The sequence below is a fragment of the Gobio gobio genome, assembly GCF_949357685.1.
Source record: "Gobio gobio genome assembly, chromosome: 10".
Lineage (NCBI taxonomy): Eukaryota > Metazoa > Chordata > Actinopteri > Cypriniformes > Gobionidae > Gobio > Gobio gobio.
The window spans coordinates 28448810-28468941 of record NC_137116.1 but is presented as its reverse complement, the minus strand read 5'-3'; the positions used below and the strand labels follow the sequence as shown (position 1 = coordinate 28468941).

Sequence of the window (20132 nt, the reverse complement as noted above, 5' to 3'; positions counted from 1 at the left end):
GTTACTGGCAGTACGGTTCGCCCTGCACCGCTTCCGAGCGTTGCTGAGGGGTCAACATGTGCTAGTCAGGACAGACAACACGGCCGTAGTAGCGTACATCAACCACCAGGGCGGTCTACGCTCCCACCGTATGTCTCAACTCGCCCGCCATCTCGTTTTGTGGAGTCAGAAGCGCCTGAGGTCCCTTCGTGCTGTCCACATCCCTGGAGACCTGAACTGTGCAGCCGACGAGCTCTCACGGTTTCAGCCTCTCCCCGGAGAGTGGAGACTCCACCCCCAGACGATCCAGCTGATATGGGAACGGTTCGGCGACGCACAGGTAGATCTGTTTGCCTCCCAGGACTCTTCCCATTGCTCCCTGTATTATTCCCTGACCGAGGGCACCCTCGGCACGGATGCACTGGCGCACAGCTGGCCGTCAGGGCTACGCAAGTATGCGTTTCCCCCAGTGAGCCTTCTTGCACGGGTACTGTGCAAGATCAGGGAGGACAAGGAGCAGGTCATTTTGGTCGCCCCGCTTTGGCACGGCCAGACCTGGTTCCCAGAACTCTTACTCCTTGCGACAGCCCCTCCCTGGCCTATTCCTCTGAGACCGGACCTCCTTACTCAGAGACGGGGCACCTTTTGGCACCCGCGTCCAGCGTTCTGGAAGCTCCACGTGTGGCTTCTGGACGGGACACGGTAGGTTTGAGTAGCCTTCCACCTGCGGTGGTCGCTACCATCACTTCCGCTAGAGCTGAGTCTACACGACGTCTCTATGCGTTGAAGTGGAACCTCTCTGTCACATGGTGCTCTTCCCGCCAAGAAGACCCCTGGAAATGCCCGATCGGGTCCGTGCTATCGTTTCTCCAGGAGGGGGTGGAGCGAAGGCTGTCTCCCTCCACCCTTAAAGTGTACGTGGCCGCAATATCTGCCTACCACGATCTCCTGGGAGACAAAAAGGTAAGTCAGCACGACCTGATCATCAGGTTCCTGAGGGGGGCGAGGAGACTGAATCCTCCTCGCTCTCCTCTCGTTCCCTCTTGGGACCTCTCAGTAGTCTTAAGTGCTCTGCAGAGGCCTCCCTTTGAGCCTTTGCGGTCGGCCGAGATTAAGTTCTTCTCTATGAAGACGGCTCTGCTGACCGCATTGGCCTCGCTTAAGAGGGTCGGGGACCTGCAAGCATTTTCAGTTGACGAAGCGTGCCTTGAGTTCGGGCCGGCTAACTCTCACGTGATCCTGAGACCCCGGCCCGGATATGTGCCCAAGGTTCCTACCACTCCGTTCCGAGATCAGGTGGTGAACCTGCAAGCGCTGCCTTTGGAGGAGGCAGACCCAGCCTTGGCATTGCTCTGTCCAGTACGCGCTCTCCGCGCCTACGTAGACATGACGCAGTGTTTCAGGACCTCAGACCAGCTCTTTGTCTGTTATGGTGGAGAGCGGAAGGGAAGCGCTCTCTCAAAGCAGAGGTTGTCTCACTGGATAGTGGACACCATTGTTTTGGCATACCAGCAGCAAGGCCGACCATGTCCCCTTGGTGTGAGGGCACACTCCACCCGGAGTGTGGCCTCCTCTTGGGCTCTAGCGCATGGCGCCTCGCTAACAGACATCTGCAGAGCTGCAGGCTGGGCGACACCCAACACATTCGCCAGATTCTACAATCTCCGAGTGGAGCCAGTGTCCGACTATGTACTCGCCCCTACGGGTGGCCGGTAATGGGCCAGGCTCAGGTGTCTTCGCTTGCTCGCCATTCCACTCCAAGGACTGGATACGTGCAATATTTTCCTCAGGTGAGCTCCCCGAGAGCCCTGAGCTCCTCCAGCACTGCTTACGCCGACATCAGTTCAGTCTGCCCTTTCGAGCCCAGACCCTCATGTCCGGCCAGGTGCTCCGTGTGCATGGTTCCCCTCCGGCGACCCCCACACGAGTATTCCCACCGTAAGCCTCCTCAGTGAGCAGGTGTCTTTCCCTTGGCAAGTCCCTGCCACCCCTAGGGTTAAAAATCCACCTTCGGCTGGTACCCTAGAGATCTTCCATATGCAGCCCTCAGCGGGTCATATGTGTATTCTCTAAGTCCTCCCTACGGTATGCATCTTGGCATTCCCTCACTGGGATATGCTTCCCAGTGTACCTTGGTAATCCTGTGTTAAGTGGGAGTCCTACGGCCTTAAGTGGCGGGTCTCACACTTACGCAGGGCACTGGATGACAGCCGAGTGGCGTTGTTGAATAGGATCCCCCATTCGTTAGTCACTAACGTACGTCGTAGTGACTGAACGAAAGGGAACGTTTCGGTTACGTATGTAACCCTTGTTCCCTGAGGAGGGAACGGAGATGTACGTTTCCTTTGCCACGTCAGCTGTGCTGCCTGGAACGCGGAGTTCAGTCTTGGCTCCTGCAGCAGTAACATAATGCGATGTTGCCAGCGTACTTCCTGATATACCCACGAGGTGGGGCGGAGTTACGCATGCAAATTCCGCATGCCCATGGCATTGGCACTGCCATTGGGCGCTGTTGAATACGAAGAAGATGATTGGCTTCTAAGCGAAACCCCCATTCGTTAGTCACTAACGTACGTCTCCGTTCCCTCCTCAGGGAACGAGGCTACATACGTAACCGAGACGATCTTCTGATAGGTTTCTTTTGTATATCCCTCGATCCTTTTTAAAAACTAAGGGTGATAGAGGTTGTTTAGTCGCTGCTCCTCGTTTATGGAATCAATTGCCAATGCTCATTTTTAAAAAGAGGCTGAAAGTGTAGCTCTTCTCCCAGGGGTTTTAAATCTAATTTTAGTATAGTTTTATTGTCTGTTTTTTTATTTGGTTTTATTCTGTTTTTCTATTTAACTTTTCTTTACTCCGTTCAGTACTTTGGTCAGCTTTGCTGTGTTTGAATGTGCTATATAAATAAAATGTACTTACTTATAGTTATACTTTCCAATACAGTGCAAAAGTATGTTAAACTTTATAAAATGTTTTCCTATTGCTTGTACAACCAAGACAAGTTTAAAGGTGTGCCACTTTGTTTTTTCCTCATTTAATGAGTTGGTAAAAAAGTAAATTGAATTTAATAAAATTAAATAAAAATTACATACTAGATGGAAAAAATAAACAAAAATTAGAAATGTTGCCTTGCCAAATAACAGAAATTTAAAAATGTTTAAGTTCAAGTACTAAAATGATTAAAACTAAAACTGACAAAAAAGTTAAATAGGTATACACAGTAGGCTTACATTAAAAAATACTAATGATTTAATTGAAACTAATTCAAAATAATAATAAATATTAGTATATAAATAACACTCACTGTACATCCACACCACTAGGTGTCAGTATAAAGTCAAGATAAGTGTTATATGGGCAGCACAATAAACAAAAGATTTGAGTGCACCTTTAAAACAAATGGAATTGACCTATTGGTAAGCCCCTCCCGTTGAACCAGATGAGCCAATGGAGGACATCTTAAGGTTTCAGCACCATAGAGAAACATTGGAAGATCCGAAGCTCTCATCGGTTTGATGGTGTTTATGCTACAAAACTGGTAAAACAATGTGCCTGAGATACTGTAACCCTGATTCTAGGTATCCTGAGAGGATTTTATGGTTGTCATACTCTCAATAAGATTAAAGTTAGTGAGTCCATGTAACGTAAATAGCTAACTGTTCTCACGTCACATATAGTGTAGGTTAAAAACGTACAGTGTAGGTTAAGTGCCTCTCCAAATGAAACTGGTTAAATGTAAATTAATTTAATCTTACCCTGTGGTACATGAACAGTGTTGATCCTGGATGTTGATCATCTGCAATCATGACGACCGTAACATGAGGCTTCTCATGCGTGCATTGAGATCTGTAAACCCTCGCTTCCAAATGAATCTTGTTACAACCATATTTATTTTAAAGGGTACATAACACAAATGGTTTTTGCCAGTCTCATGTTAATCTTGAGTACCTAAAGAGTAGTATTGCATCCATCATATTTCCGAAGAGTCTTTAAATCATATTTATAAAAGACAGATACGTTGAACCGTTTCTTTCCGAAAACAGCTGAGCTTGTGCAGGTGTGCAGTGGGCGGAGCTAAAGAGTCACGAACACACACTAAACACACACACACACACACACTCACACACAATGGCATTATCCCTGGATAACTTTTGATTCACTATACAGTTGTGTTGTTTACATTTATGTGCACCTATGCGCTGATTGCCAACAAAACAGACATTTGCAGTTTCACTCACCGCCTGTGGTTTCAACTCATGACCGGGAACAAACAAACACACGCGCAGGACGTTTCGGAAAAACAAACTGCATCCACTGTTTCCTTAACACTGGGTTATTTGGGAAGCTTTCCCTCACAACCAAAAACACACTTATTTTGTGACATTGTTGATTTTGTGGTCTAAACACAAAATGACAGCACTGCCAACGGCTTCTGTAACCCGAACAAAGCTTTGATGGGTGTGCTCTTGCTCTCGCTCTGGTTGATGTTTGCACGCGCTCATTCGGGGGTAACACTTTACAATAATGTTCATTAGTTAACATTAGTTAACTACATTTATTTATCTTTGTTTATGTTAATTTCAACATTTACTAATACTTTATTAAAATCTTTTGAACATTAGTTAATGCACTGTGAACTAACATGTACAAACCATGAACAGCTTAACATTAACTAACCTTAACTAACATTAGCAAGGATTAACAAAGATTAACAAATACAGTAACAATATTGCTCATGGTTAGTTCATGTTAGTTAATACATTAACTAATATTAACAAATTAACCCTTATTGTAAAGTGTTACCCATTTGGGAGAAGTGCCCATACAAGGAATTCCGCCCTGCATGATGCCATACAGGGCCATACGCGGAAAAAAACTTTCAGAAACTTTAAAATCCTGAAGGAGTGTTTTGGAACAGAAACCCTCCATCATATGTCCAACTCGTTTTTTTATTTTTATTTTGGCCATGTTTAGCATGAGAATCCAACTCTTTAAAAGTGTAAATAAGTCAGAATGCATGAAATAGCATTAGACATCTCCTTTACAACGTTTTATATGTCCCTCCAGGGCATATGTAATTCAATTCAATTCACATTTATTTGTTTAGCGCTTTTCACAATACACATCGTTTCAAAGCAGCTTCACAGAAAATGCATGCATCTACATTACAATTTAAAGTGATGTGTCCACGTTATGTATTTCAGAATAATAATAATAATAATAATGGGTGCGTGTTGATGCAGAGCTGCGTCATCTGAAGTCCTTGCACGAGTTGGAGTCATCTCTTCACAAGTGATGGTCATCTGAAGTCTTCATAAGAGGCTGGATCCAGACTGAAGCTGACACTCTCTAGTTACCTCGGGATGGGCGTCCTGAGATAAATCAGAACAGGAAAATAATTAGCGTAGCTGCTGTTAATTAAAAGTATTAAGCAAAGACAGTCATGTGCACTGATATAACTGGAGTACAAGGTTATGAGATGCATTATGTGAATGCTTGGCTATAGAAATGCGTCTTTAATCTAGTCTTAAACTGGGAGAGTCTGACCCCCGAACATTATCATGAAGGCTATTCCATTGTTTAGGTCCCAAATATGAAAACGTTCTTCCTCTTTTAATGGACTTAGATATCCTAGGTACTACCAGAAGCCCAGAGTTTAGTGATCTTAAAGATTGTGATGGTTTATAAGGCAATGGAAGATCAGTTAAATACACAGGAGCTACACCGTTTGGGTCCTTATAAGTCAGTAGCAATACTTTATAACTGATACGGAACTTAATTGGTAACCAGTGTAAAGATGTTAAAATTGGTGTTATATAATCAAATTTTATTGACCTAGTAAGAACTCTAGCAGCTGCATTTTGGACTAATTGTAGCGTGTTTATTGAGGATGTGTAATAATTGATCCACTGAAGGCAAGCTGTAGTGATGAACCCGAGTGCAGTTTATTTACAGGTTCATGAACAGATACAAAACAGACAATGACTTAGAAACAGACTTGACTAGAAATAGAGAACTCACCAACAGTGGTATACAGGGAACAATACTCAACAAGGACACATGGCAAACATGTGGGTTTAAATACCCAAAGACTAATGGCAAACATGTGGGTTTAAATACCCAAAGACTAATGACTAAACAAGACACACCTGTGAACAATCAGAACAATGAACCAATGACAGAACTGAACTGTGAACACATGACTAAAACAACCAATGAGAACAGGCTTGTTCGACTTCACCCAGCGATGCGCAGACCGATCGGCGGCTGACTTGAAGCAGTGCATGCCGGTTAGAAATTTTGTCCGACTTGAGGCAGCGGCGACGCCACGTGACAGTGACGTATGTCAACAAAGTGCCGCGAGAGCGATTCGAGAGCAGCCGGCGAATACAGCCGGTGCAGTTTCTCCAGAGCAGCTGCTCGAGGCTGCAGGGGCTCTGATGACGACACAGCCGTTCCACGATTGGCCAGATTCACCGCATGACAGCGATCACATGTGTTTCGTGTTTATTCTAAAACCTTCAGCTCCACTAATGCGCACAAATCTGTTTTTTTATAACAGTAAAACCTCCTTTCATGTAGTCGCGATGTTATATTGTCATGTTTATCAAAATAGAACTGATTAAAATCATAGACCCCACTTTATTGATAGTGTAGGCTTATATGTTGAACTTTATTCTTGTACAAACACACCCTGTATTAAGCAGTACATGAAGTATTAGATGACAATAATGTCTCTGAAATCTGTGTATTGCCAAATATTGCATTTATTTCACTTCAGCTGATAAAGTATGCAAACACAGCGCGAGCGTCACTGCGGGAAGCAGAAAGTGTCAGACTTCACGTCTCCGTTTGCAGCTCCTCCCCGCCTGCACGCGGCTACTCTCGCCGAGCAGTTGCATCCAGCCGCAGCCGATGTCGAACACACCTAAAAACACATGAGGACAAGGGAATCACATGACAATGATCACATGGCAAACAGGAACACATGATAAGACCAGGAAACATGAAACAAAACCAAAACACTGAACATTACAGGATGCAGGACAGCCAGCTAGTAATGCATTACAGTAATCTAGTCTAAAGGCCTGTTCACACCGGGACAATTTTTGCGGGCGTTTATCGCCGACGTTTAACGCCTCGTAACTAAACAATGGGGGCCAATGTGGGTGTGCAAACCGACGCGTAAAACGGCAGGCGTAAAAGCGTCATTTAAAAAAAAACGCCTCGGGTTCGTTTTTTTATTTTGACGCGGCGCGTTAAAAACTGGCCGATCAGCGCTTTTGTTCACGTGCCTGGAGCTGCTGAAGTGACAGTAAAACACGACTTGGTGGCGCTCAAGCACAAAATCGGTCTTGCCGAGCACACATTGATACGAAGAAGAAGTAGTAAGTAGACAAAGAAGAAGATGGGCTGCTAATGCTGCTTGCCAGTTAGCAACAAGTGTGTGAATGGTTTTGCCATAGACATAATATATCTGTGGTTTTGGCAAGCACGTAAATACTGTCTCTCCTTTTCTTCTGTGTGACAAGCGAGTGTCAGAAGCTTAAAGTGCCACAGCACCACCTTGTGTACCGGGAGCGCATCTACTGAATGTGCACGTTCACTCGGCGCATCGCCAGTGGAAATCGCTTGGGTGTGAACACTCAAGACGCGCCGAAAAACGTCACGAAAAACGCTGGCGATAAGCACGTGCGATATTCGTCCCGGTGTGTACAGGCCTTTAGATTTAGAAAAATCGAATCTAATCTAGTAATCTAAAGGTCATGAATGCATGAACAAACTTTTCAGCTTCAGAAACAGATAACATTTTCCGTAGCTTAGCGATGTTTCTGATTTTGTAACATTTGAATTATGATTTTCGAGTCTAATATACCACCCAGGTCTTTAACTGTAGCGTATGAAGTAAGAGTATATCCAAGTACAAACTGTATTCTAAGAGATTCTGTACAGGTTTTTGGTCCAATAAGTAATGCCTCAGTCTTATCTGAATTTAAAAGGAGAAAATTACAGGTCATCCAATATTTTATATCTTTAACACACTCTCTGTCAGCTTGGATAATTTAGAGATTTCATCTGGTCGTGCTGAAATATATAACTGAGTATCATCGGCATAACAGTGGAAACTAATTCCATGTTTTCTTATAATATTACCAAGTGGCAGCATAAATATTGAGAATAACAGAGGGCCTAACACAGATCCTTGCAGCACTCCATAATTTACCGGCGTAATCTTATATTTTTCCTTGTTTAAATTCACAAATTGGTAATGTTCTGATAGATATGATCTAAACCACTTTAATGCCTGTCCCTGAATAAGTGTAATTTTGTAGTCGATCTAAGAGTATTTTATGATCTAGGTTGTCGAATGTGGCACTGAATGAGTCTTATGGACTTCAAAAATTACCCAACAAGTCACTATCATTATAAAGCTTGAAAGAGCTAGGACATTTTTAATATAACTCTGATTTTATTCGTCTGAAAGAAGAATGTCATATACACCTATAGGATGACTTGAGGGTGAGGAAAATCATGGTCAAATTATCATTTTTGGGTGAACGAACCCTTTAAGATTTTAAAGTAAAGACTCTGCTACATTTTGTTTTTAACATACAAAAACAAATCAATTAAAATCATCTGCTGCACAGCATTAACCTGGTTGTAATCGAAAGTAACCAGTGATATTTTGCAAGACAATAAAAGTTCAATCAAGTATTAATTTACAACAGGAAGTGTATGATTCCTCCCTGGGCCTCTGATTGTGACTTTCCGATTGTGTTGGTCCTCAGAGCAACTCGGCATCTGTTTTGACAGGCTGAAACTTTGAGGATGTGTGTGCCATGAGACCAGTGAAACGAGCAGAGTCAGTGTTCCTGAAATGAAACACATTTTCCTTCGTTTTCATTTGCCATTCACTTCACCTCTGTTTTGTCAGGAAAATTGGGTTGTTGATTCACAACTGGGATGTTTCTTTTCATATCCAGTGTCTGACTCTCTTGCTGTTCTAGGAGAGAATGTTAATTTGTATGAAAGATGCTCTCAAGAGATAGAGCTGTCGAAATGAAGCTGTATTTGGGGTGCTGTTTTCATTTTCACTCTTTCTTTTAGTGTAAGTGCGCAAGACTTTCCCCAGTATGAAAAATGCCAAAGTGTAGAAAAGGGGTAGTTCACCCAAAAATGAAAATTATCCCATAATTTACTCAATTTGAAGCCCAAAAAAGTGCATCCATTATGAAAGTACTTCACAGCTCCAGGGGGTTAATAAGGGCCTTCTGAAGTGAATCGATGGGTTTGTTATTTAAAACATTATAAAGTAAAACTTTACAAAGGCTTACAATTTTGGGCTGTCATTCACTGCCATTGTAATGCTTGGATTAGCAAGGAAATTTTTTTATGTAACTCCGATTGTATTCATCTGAAAGAAGAATGTCATATACATCTAGGATGCTGGAGGGTGAGTAAATCATGGGCTAATTCTCATTTTTGGGTGAACTATCCCTTTAATGCACACTGAATCTACACTATCTCTAATACCACTTAAGAGCTGTCTTTGAGGCTAAGCATATTGCGTCATTCATCACATTCAGAAACTTACAAACCCTGATTTTGCATTGTGTCTAGGAAAACTTGCCAGTGTGATGTAAAACGTAAAGTATTTTACATTTTATTGGTGCAGAGACTGCAGAGATTAGTTTGTAGTTTGTATCACCACAGTGCAGAGATGTCTTTCATCTGGAGTCCGAGTCAAGTCTGGAGTCTTTAAGCTGGAGTCCGAGTCAAGTCTGGAGTCTTTATCACTGGAGTCCGAGTCACGTCTGGAGTCTTTTTTCACGAGTCCGAGTCGAGTCTCAAGTCATTTTATGGCTTACAAAAAAAAAAAGACATAATATTCAAAATTCCAATTTTTTTTTTAATAGACAAAATGTGATCTTTCTATCATCTGTTTTGTTTGTAATACAAGTCCTAAGATGTAAGGGATACATCCAGCCGTACGATGTAATCCATTATAATGTGAAAAAAAACCTATTGTCCTGGCAATAATTTAAGCAATAAACGGATTAACATCTTTCTATCTCTCTCGTGTATACATTAAGAGAAAGAAAAGCTGTAAAAAGATTGATAAAAGTAAAACGTAGTGCTAGGTTTAAAGGTTAGATTTGATTCATGTTTTAACAGGCTGGCAACCCAAAAGAGCCACTCGGCTACACCACAGTAAAACAGCTAACGTTACACCGTCAGCTGTGTGAGTTAATGTCATTAACCTTTGTGGACGCAATGTCTAATAAAATGACGTTCCTGCGTCTTGAATTGTTTTCCACACATTCTTTGCATCTAGCCGATCTGACACGGTAACAAATCCATATGTGAGAACATATGGCACGATGGATCCTGTCATGTTTCATAGGACTCTTATGACGCGCGCAATACACGGACATCCGTATTGATATTCTATAACAAGGGTCCGACCTACCACGTCACGTACATGTGAAGCAGATATTATAACATTCAAATAAAGATTTTTTTTTAATGTACGATAGATAAGGATTAAAGACTTGAGTTGTTTTTAAAATTTCACAAGTCTTTTTTGTGGAGTCGAGTCAAGTCTGAAGTCATTTCAGGTCGAGTCCCGAGTCAAGTCTGAAGTCTCATAAAATGCGACTCGAGTGCGACTCGAGTCCGAGTCACTAACTCGAGTGCCCATCTCTGCCACAGTGATTAAGTGTGTCCCATTGAGTAAACAAAAATCTTAAAACTCTTGTGGTCTTCATGTCCACTTGAACACTTTGGCCAAACTCCAGAACATTTGTCACATAATTAGACAAAAAAAAGTGCAAAAACCAGAAGTGAGGGTTTTTGGACAGGCCCATAGCATTGGAAAGTCTTGATTCATTCTAGTAAATTGGTTAATTCAGGCAGTCCTTTTCTGTATGTAGCATTGAAAAATCCAATTCATTCTAGTGAATCAATTCATTCGGACAGTCCTCTTTCTGTATATAGCATTGAAAAATCCAATTCACTCTAGTGAATCGGTTCTTTCGGACAGTCCTCTTCTATATGTGGCATTGAAGAATCCAATTCATTTTAGTGAATCGGTTAATTCGGACAGTCCTCTTCTGTATGTAGCATTGAAAAATACAATTCATTCTAGTGAATCGGTTCATTCGGACAGTCCTCTTCTGTAATGTATGTAGCATTGAAAAATCCAATTCATTCTAGTTAATCAGTTTATTTGGACAGTCCTCTTTCTGTATATAGCATTGAAAAATTCAATTCATTCTAGTGAATCGGTTCATTCTGACAGTCCTCTTCTGTATGTGGCATTGAAAAATCCAATTAATTCTAGTGAATCGGTTCATTCGGACAGTCCTCTTCTGTATGTGGCATTGAAAAATACAATTCATTCTAGTGAATCGGTTCATTCGGACAGTCCTCTTCTGTAATGTATGTAGCATTGAAAAATCCAATTCATTCTAGTGAATCAGTTTATTTGGACAGTCCTCTTTCTGTATATAGCATTGAAAAATTCAATTCATTCTAGTGAATCGGTTCATTCTGACAGTCCTCTTCTGTATGTGGCATTGAAAAATCCAATTAATTCTAGTGAATCGGTTCATTCGGACAGTCCTCAGCTGCTCCCGACGAGCTGGATGGCGCCTTGCATGGCTGACACCGCCGTCGGTGTGTGAATGGGTGAATGTGAGGCAATGTGTAAAGCGCTTTGGATGGCCATTGGTCTGTTAAAAGCGCTATATAAATGCAGTCCATTTACCATTTACCATTTATATTTGGCATTGAAAAATCCAATTCATTCTAGTGACTCGGTTGTTTTGGACAGTCCTCTTCTGTATGTGGCTTTGAAAAATCCAATTAATTCTAGTGAATCGGTTCTTTCGGACAGTCCTCTTCTGTATGTGGCATTGAAAAATACAATTCATTCTAGTGAATCGTTTCATTCGGACAGTCCTCTTCTGTATGTGGCATTGAAAAATCCAATTCATTCTAGCGAATAGGTTAATTCGGACAGTCCTCTTCTGTATGTGGCATTGAAAAATCCAATTAATTCTAATGAATCGGTTCATTCGGACAGTCATCTTCTGTATGTAGCATTGAAAAATCCAATTCATTCTAGTGAACCGGTTCATTCGGACAGTCCTCTTCTGTATGTGGCATTGAAAAATCCAATTCATTCTAGTGAACCGGTTCAGTCGGACAGTCTTCTCTCTCATTTATAGCATTGGAACGTCTGACTAATTCTAGTGAAGCAGTTCGTTGGGACAATCCTTTCTCTGATATGTAGCATTGGAAAGTTTTATTCAATCTAGTGAATTAGTTCCTTTAGCTAGACCTTTCCTGTATGTGGTGATGAAAAATCTAATTCAGTTCACTAGGACTCTTTCTCAGATGTAGCATGAGAAAGCTGGATTCTTTCTAATGAATTGGTTCATTCAGAAAATCCTCTCTCTCATCTGAAAGTCCCATTCATTATTGAATCAGTTCAGTCCCTGTACTATCTTTTGACTTAGTTCTGTAAAAAAAAAAAAAAAAAGGATGTTTAGGATGTTTAGCCTTTACATATACCACTTCATTTTTGATATTGTGAGCCTAATACCTGCGATTTCTGAAATCCTATAAGATCTTTACATTACATAGGTCGTAGTAGCAAACACGCTGTGAGATGATTATGATACATTTCTGACACTGTCAGAAAATTATCGCAGGCTATCGCGACAACGGCTGTCTTTGAACCTCTCTCACCGTACGACGTAGGACCACCGTTTAGGAGCCAACGACCAGAGAAATCGTGATGATTGGTGATCTGTGTACCGGACATAACTGGGATTGTTCATTCATTCAAAACCCATCATTCTTTTGTTTTAGAACAAAATACACCTCTGTTTGAATTTTGAAAAGATACTGTCTTCTTATTTAACTTCAGTGTCGCTATTTTTCGTAGCTTATATTTCCAAGTAGTCTTTCAACACTGTTATCTTGACCCATCCAGGCCACTTGCTTGAAAACTTCAGGAGTTACTGATCTAAAGCCAAAGAAACATTAGAAAGTGTGTTGTTGTTCTCACACTCTGCATGCAATTTGAGGCAAGGTGATCATCAGCACCTCAGGCAGAAAATGAAGTTTCTGTTTCTTTGTTTCTTTTTCTTGCACTCTCTCCCTCTGTTTGTCTCTCTCTCTCTCGTTCGTTCTTCTGTTCCTGTCAGCTGTAGTCTCTGTATGTGTCTACCTCCATCTGTTCCCTGTCTCTCCATATCACTTCCTTTCTTATACCTCCTGCCTTACTTTTCTCCTCTGTTGGGTTTCTCCTCTCTATCCTTCTTTTAATGTGTTGCGGTGCGGTGCGGTGTCATTGCACTCAGCAACTCTTTTATGATGCCTCTCACTTGTGCATCTCCTTGTTCCTCGATCGACTCGTGATGGTAAATTCTAAGTGACTTGACGTGGCTTCAAACCTGCTTTCTCTGGAGACTTGTTACATCACACAATTTATTTTGAACTCTCTGTCTAGCTATTTTTTTTAATTATTTATTTTTTTTACCTCTCTTTCAACATAATGTAGGACCATATGGAATCTGTTGTATATTTTCCAAAATTCTGTAAATTGTTCTGGACTTAATTTTAATGGTTAAATTAAATGCTAGCAATCAAACATCTTGTCAAATTACTTGAAACCATGAAACAATTTAACATAATTTATTTTTAAATATTTACAAAAACACATTTTTAGGGCCCTGTGAAATAACTTTTTTTTCTAATGGATTCCATTGTAATGGTTGAATTACATTTTAATTATGAAAAGCATATCTAATCAATTAAAACGTTTTTTTTTTTTTTTTTTTTTTACAATAATAGGGATGAAATAGATAAAAAAGAACAACTGCAGTAAAGTGACAGCAAACCTCAATATTCACCCTGAAGACCATGTTTCCACTAAAACTGACCACAGAAAACTGCACAAAGCCAACATCAATGAAAGAGTTGCGGTTTCTAACAATGTATTTTCAGGCACCACTGCCAAAATGTGAAAAAGATGGTGTTATGATCATAAAACCTGGACAGTTGGAGCACAAGATGAACTATCTGCCCTGGTCCGCTTAATCACCTGACTTGAATATTATTGAACTACTGTGGGCAGTTTGGGAGAGAATAGTGAGAAGCAGATACTCTCCTTCAACATCACTGAAACAACTGGCAGATTTTCTGATAGACGATCAGCTGAAGACTATTTAATAGTTATATTAATCTATTCTAATAAGGTTGGAAGCTGTATAAAAGGCAAATTTTGGTGTAAAACTAAATATTTCCTATTTCCCAGGTGTTCACATTATTTTGTTATGTACATTCTATTGTACAATAGTAATATATCTAAAAATTTCTTCAAGTTAAAACAAACTTTATTTTCATGGGTTGTCATGAAGACCTTTGATTTTCATTGTGTATATTAGGGATGTCCAGATCAAGTTTGTTGTGTCCCCGAATCCAATCTGAAAAATGAGTATCTGCCTATACCGAGTCCAGATCAGTATATATATATATATATATATATATATATATATATATATATATATATATATATATATATATATATATATATATATATATATATATATATATATATATATATATATATATATATATATATATATATATACTGTATAAAGACATTGGTAGTTGTAAACATCTGTATGCAGTAAGTACGAAGCAAGACACAACCCACAGCAATTCTGCGGCTGCGGCTCAGATAGTATGATGGCAAATAAAGGTAAATCTGTTCCACATCAGTGTTAATTTTGACAGAAAATTTTGATTTAGTTTTAGTCATAGTCTTTTGACTAAAATTCCATTTAGTTTGTCATTATTTTACTCATCTGAATTTTTTTAGTTTTAGTCTAATTTTAGTAGACTAAATATAATACGATTTTAGTCGACTAAATCTACAGTAGATTTATTTGACTAAAATCTAATGAGGTAGTTAAATTGTAATTCATTAAGACTTTCCCTAAAATTTCCAAAGCCATCATGGCTCCAGTCAATTTAGGGATAAAAATAAGCGCCAAATAATTTTTTTAAGTGCCACCAAAACAGGTTTGAATTTTTTCATGCGTTGTCACATCTGCCCTCCTTTTACAGCATCAGAATCTTGTGAATGTCCTGGGAACTAAAACGTACCTAAAAAGCAGTAACTGAATTGCTTTTCCAACTTGAGAACTACATTCAGTCTCAAAGAATCATTCTTTACACAGAATCTGAACCGCAATAATGTCAGCATCACTTGGCCAATGAGTATAGTTTGGTGAAAGGCAGATAAATAGTTTGATAAATTTGGTGAAAGGTAGCTCTTCACATGCAATTATATGGGCGGTGTTTAATTTCATTTTTAGCTCCTTTCGTTCCTTCTCATGTAGACAACAGGTTATGTAAATATATACGGATTAGTGCATGATATAGTGCATGATATAGTGATATGCACTGCATATATTTAGCAAAATACGTTTTTCTATAGCTATTTTTCTGACTAATGAGTTTATGAGCACTGAATGTCTTTTCTGAGGTAAATTTGACGTTACATGACATGATATATAAGCTCTTTCCAAGGTCGAAATATTGATGAGTAGATTGTCAGGCCACATTAAAGAGCGCTAAAACAACATTTATTGCTTGTATTTTGTGATAAAATTAACAAACACATTAAATGTGACAGGTGACAATTAAGTACAAATCTTACTGCGATTATGGATGGCTGCGCTACAAACGTGAAGTTCAGGCAGTAACAGAAAACAGCAAAGATTAAAAGATATTGAGGATACGAATCTATATCAGTATCAAATAAAAACAAGAATTGTTAACGATTAGTTCACGTCCACACAGCTGTCATGTTTATCTGTTGTAGTTTATCCACGTTGTGCACGAAATAGACACTGTCTTTCTGCACTTTTACAGTAACTTACGTGGATGTTCATTCATTGACACATCTCCGTAGCTTTATATCTCTCTCCTGCTGGTCATCGTTGTTGTTGATCGATAGAGATGAGGACTTTGAAAAAGCCCAATATTTTTCGTTTTGACCTTGCTGCCTCCGTTCGTATTTTGGCACTCAGACTCAGTGAGGTTTTTTCCACTGTAACTTTGCTGCGTCGTCTCATGTTATTACGTCAACACAACAAAAAATGTGATGGGCTACTCATCACAGAACACCGGTAAAAAGGCAAGCAATTTCTTAATCCTAACATGTACATTTATATGGTGGCCAGTGGCGATCTCAGCAAAAATATAACTCACAAATGAATATCTTTGGTCGCAAATGCGACCGTTTTTGCTGCAGTTTGAAGCCCTATCCATTATATACTCCTGGAGAAAACATTTATTAACTTGTTAATATGAATGATCTTGAAGTTTGAACATGCAATACAGACTGCTGTGACATATAACATGTCTTTATCTTAAAATTAAATAAAACTTCGCCTAAAGACGAACATATGGTCTTCTTTCCAATGAATGATATTGGCCTATTCATTGTTTATAACAACTTGCACACATCATTCTTTATTCTTTCAAAGAAACATATTTATTTGTATAAATTGTATATAATTAATACGTATTAAAGCTATTAAAGAGCAGTGAATGCTTTCCTCTTTTTCTTTAGTTGTTTAATTAAGATTAAGGGCAAAGACGGCATTCGGTTTATTAGGCTGTTGTCACTTTAATGCACTGATGCACATCCGATATTCTCACAAGTGTTTACGTTCTCTTAAGTCTTAAGATAAGACTGTGTGCTTAAATACTGTCCAAAATGTACATTTTGACATAATGTTGTGTGGGTTTGTCCATTCAGATGCGGAAAAGGGCTTTAAGAGGTAGTTTTTATGTGTACAGCTGCGTGCTTTGGGTGTGCTAGAAGAGTTATCTTTCGCATCGTCGCGCTTATTCAGATCTATCCATATGTCTGCTCTTCTCTTTCTCCCAGATGTTTACATTTTTTTAACATCTTATGAGACATCAGACATGCATCATACGCATGGCAACTCATGTCCTGCTGGGTATAGCACGTTACAATTCAAATGTGCGCACTTCACTCGCAGGACATCAGTTCTGACTGGATCTCTCCCCAAATCGTCCCTCCCTAACATTTGTTTCGTTTTTATTCGTTGACGAATGTAAATAGATTGTCGTCATAGTTTTTGTCATTCAAAACTATTTTTTATTTAGTTAACCCATTTTTGTCTGTGAAAAAATGTTGTTGACGAAAATAATGACGAAAAGTAAGTAAAAAAAATGTATATGACAAAGAAGTTAACACTTCTACAGTAAGTCTGTACTAGCGCTTCACAGGACACAAAGACTTGCATGACTTTTGAGTGATTCTTTACAAAAGTGCACATCAAATATGCAAAACACGGAGGCTTGAATGTGCACGTTTGACACGCTAGAATAGACCTCATTGGTTCTTACACATGAGAGCTTCTTTTCCTTTTAATGGTGGTTGGCAAACCTACTTGAAGGTACATACCTTCAAGTGAAAAAAAAGGGCTGATACCGATGTATGATTCGTTAGACTGTAAATGCCTTTTTTATGACTGGATTCCATGTTTCCGTCCACATTTTCTGCATTGTGGAAATCATAGGGCCTTAATAATGCCATGAATTATTGGAAAACTCTCAGTTTCAGAGCTGTTCTTGGTTTCTCTCTCTCTTTCTTCAGCATTGAGCCGGGCTGGCAGAGGGTCGTTCAGGTGGATCTGGAGGTGGACGGTGTCGGCAGCACGGTGGGAAGCAGGTCCATTTCCTGGGCAGTGGAATACCCGGGCATCAGGGCCGGCAATGAGGAAACAGAGACGCACATCCACCTGGCACAGAAAGACCTAGTTGGCATCGTGCCGTTGGCTATGGTGAGAACGTCATTTCAGCAGTCTCTCAGGGGAGGTGCTGGGTCTCTTCGGGGAGTGCTGGGACAGAAAGATAAAGGAAGCAGGCAGTCCTCCCTTTTAAGTAAAATGAACCGTCTGGGTTGTCGTGAACATTTTTTGGTTTAGCATAATCTCATGTTTTAAAGAGCAATGGTCCAGTAAAAATATTTAAGACACGAGTGACCAGAATCAAACATAAAATTGCAGTTGAGCTCTCAAAAAACAAAAAGTCTCAAAGGTGTCTTTGTTACACTGTAATTATATATGTACGTACAGAGTAATATTAAGTTATCACATACATTACTTACTATAGGGTTAGGATTAGGGTTTGGTTTGGTTTATGGTTAGTTGCATGTAATTATGCATACTTTATAGTTATTACTATAGTAACTACATGTAACGTAAGTAACAATGACACTGTAACATAAAGTGTTACCACATTTTTACCACCTTAATTTGTACTCTTGATGTTAATTTGAACTTCCTCAAGAGAAACATGAAGAGTTTTTTTTTTTTTTGTCAAATAAATTTAGGTGTGAACCTCTTGTCATTCAAGACTAGAACATTATTGGCACTTTATATACATTTAGTGAGTGATGTTTGATTAATCGGAAAAGGAAACTTGAACAAATCACATAAAAACAAAATAATTGCATGTTTTTAGCTGGTCTTCTCTTTTATGTTGGCTTATTAAAAGTTATGCATTCGGTTTTAAATCACCATGATTAAGGATTAATTTACAGGAATTATCCAATCTAAGCCTCTTATTAAATCACGTCTAGTTCACATTTAGTTACTCACCAATACATAAAAAACATTTGAATTCACAACAGTTTAACATTAGTCTCTTATAGTAATTATTAATCAGAATAATCAGTGCCGACAGAGTTTTATGGACAGGAAGGAAATGTGCTTATTGATGTGGTAGTATACTTTTTCTGTGATTTAATGAACACCATGTAGCCATGACTGTGTGGAAGAATATTCAGACTCAATAGTCGCTCTACTATTGTTTCAGCTATTGAGAAATTCCAGAATAATGAAATTTGATTATTTTATTGTCATTTTGTCATTTAGCTTGAATCGAATTTGCTTTAAACAATGTTATTTGAGTAATTTTAAATGATTGCAGTTGTGTGTGTGTGTGTGTGTGTGTGTGTGTGTGTGTGTGTGTGTGTGTGTGTATGTGTGTGTGTGTGTGTGTGTGTGTGTGTGTGCGCGCGCGCATATGTATATACCATTAGTCATTACCTCCTTTCTTGCTAATGCCTGCATAGTAATTATTAATCATACTGAAAAATCAATGTGAAAATGCAGTCTCCAACTGAGATTTACACAAACATCAACTGGCCTGTTAATAAAAATGACGATATAATCATAGCAATTAGATATGTCACTTAAACTCTCACTTAAAGGTTTAGACTGCTGTAAAAATGTCCCTTAAAAAATGTTCTAAAGACAGCAGATCAATTTCCATCTCTCTTTAACACATACGTCTTACATTTCTGAAATCAATAATGCTTTGTCCATTTGTCTATGCAATAATAGAATCAATTTGCTGCAGTCATGTGATTCTTTGTGAGTTTTATCCAATATTTTATCTATCTCCAGTAGTTTTATGTAAGGTTGTGTAATAATTTAACATCTAAGTAATAGAAAAAAAGATATATCTCATTTATAGGTAAAGAGAAACCTTGTACAGTATGTCCAAAACTGCTACTTTTCAGGAAATGGAGAAAAAAACACTGTAAAGTACAAATATTCACTATTAACTATAGTTGCTTAATAATCTGAAGAGTTACAAAGCTCAAAGTCTCAAGCCCAAAGATATATTCTTTGTAAAAATTAAAGGATTAGTTCACTTCAAAATGAAAATTTCCTGATATTTTACTCACCCCCATCTCATCCAAGAATTTCATGTCTTTCTTTCTTCAGTCAAAAAGAAAATAAGTTTTTTGAGGAAAACATTTCAGGATTTTTCTCCACACCATTGACTTTCATGGCAACCAAAATGTTGAAGGTCCAAATCAATGCAGTTTCGAAGGGCTTCAGAGGCGCTGCATGATCTCAGATGAGGAATAGGGTCTTATCTAGCAAAGCGATCGGTCATTTAAAAAATAAAAAATGAATATACTTTTTAACCTAAATTGCTCTGGTCGCCAGTGAAAACGGCACACTTAGACGTAGGGGGAAGTACCGCCCCAAGCGAACATGCGAGGACTAATACAAACGCCC

At 39.3% G+C, this 20132-nt stretch overlaps 1 protein-coding gene across 1 annotated transcript in view; it reads left to right on the top strand.

Annotated features, from left to right (window-relative positions):
- The window catches only part of LOC307132468 (transmembrane protein 132C), a 414322-nt gene that overhangs the window by 280056 nt on the left and 114134 nt on the right, over nt 1-20132 (top strand). The window contains exon 4 of the mRNA XM_079826812.1: nt 17693-17879. Within this exon, the coding sequence (XP_079682938.1) occupies nt 17693-17879 (187 nt within the window). The remainder of the gene's footprint in view (nt 1-17692; nt 17880-20132) is intronic.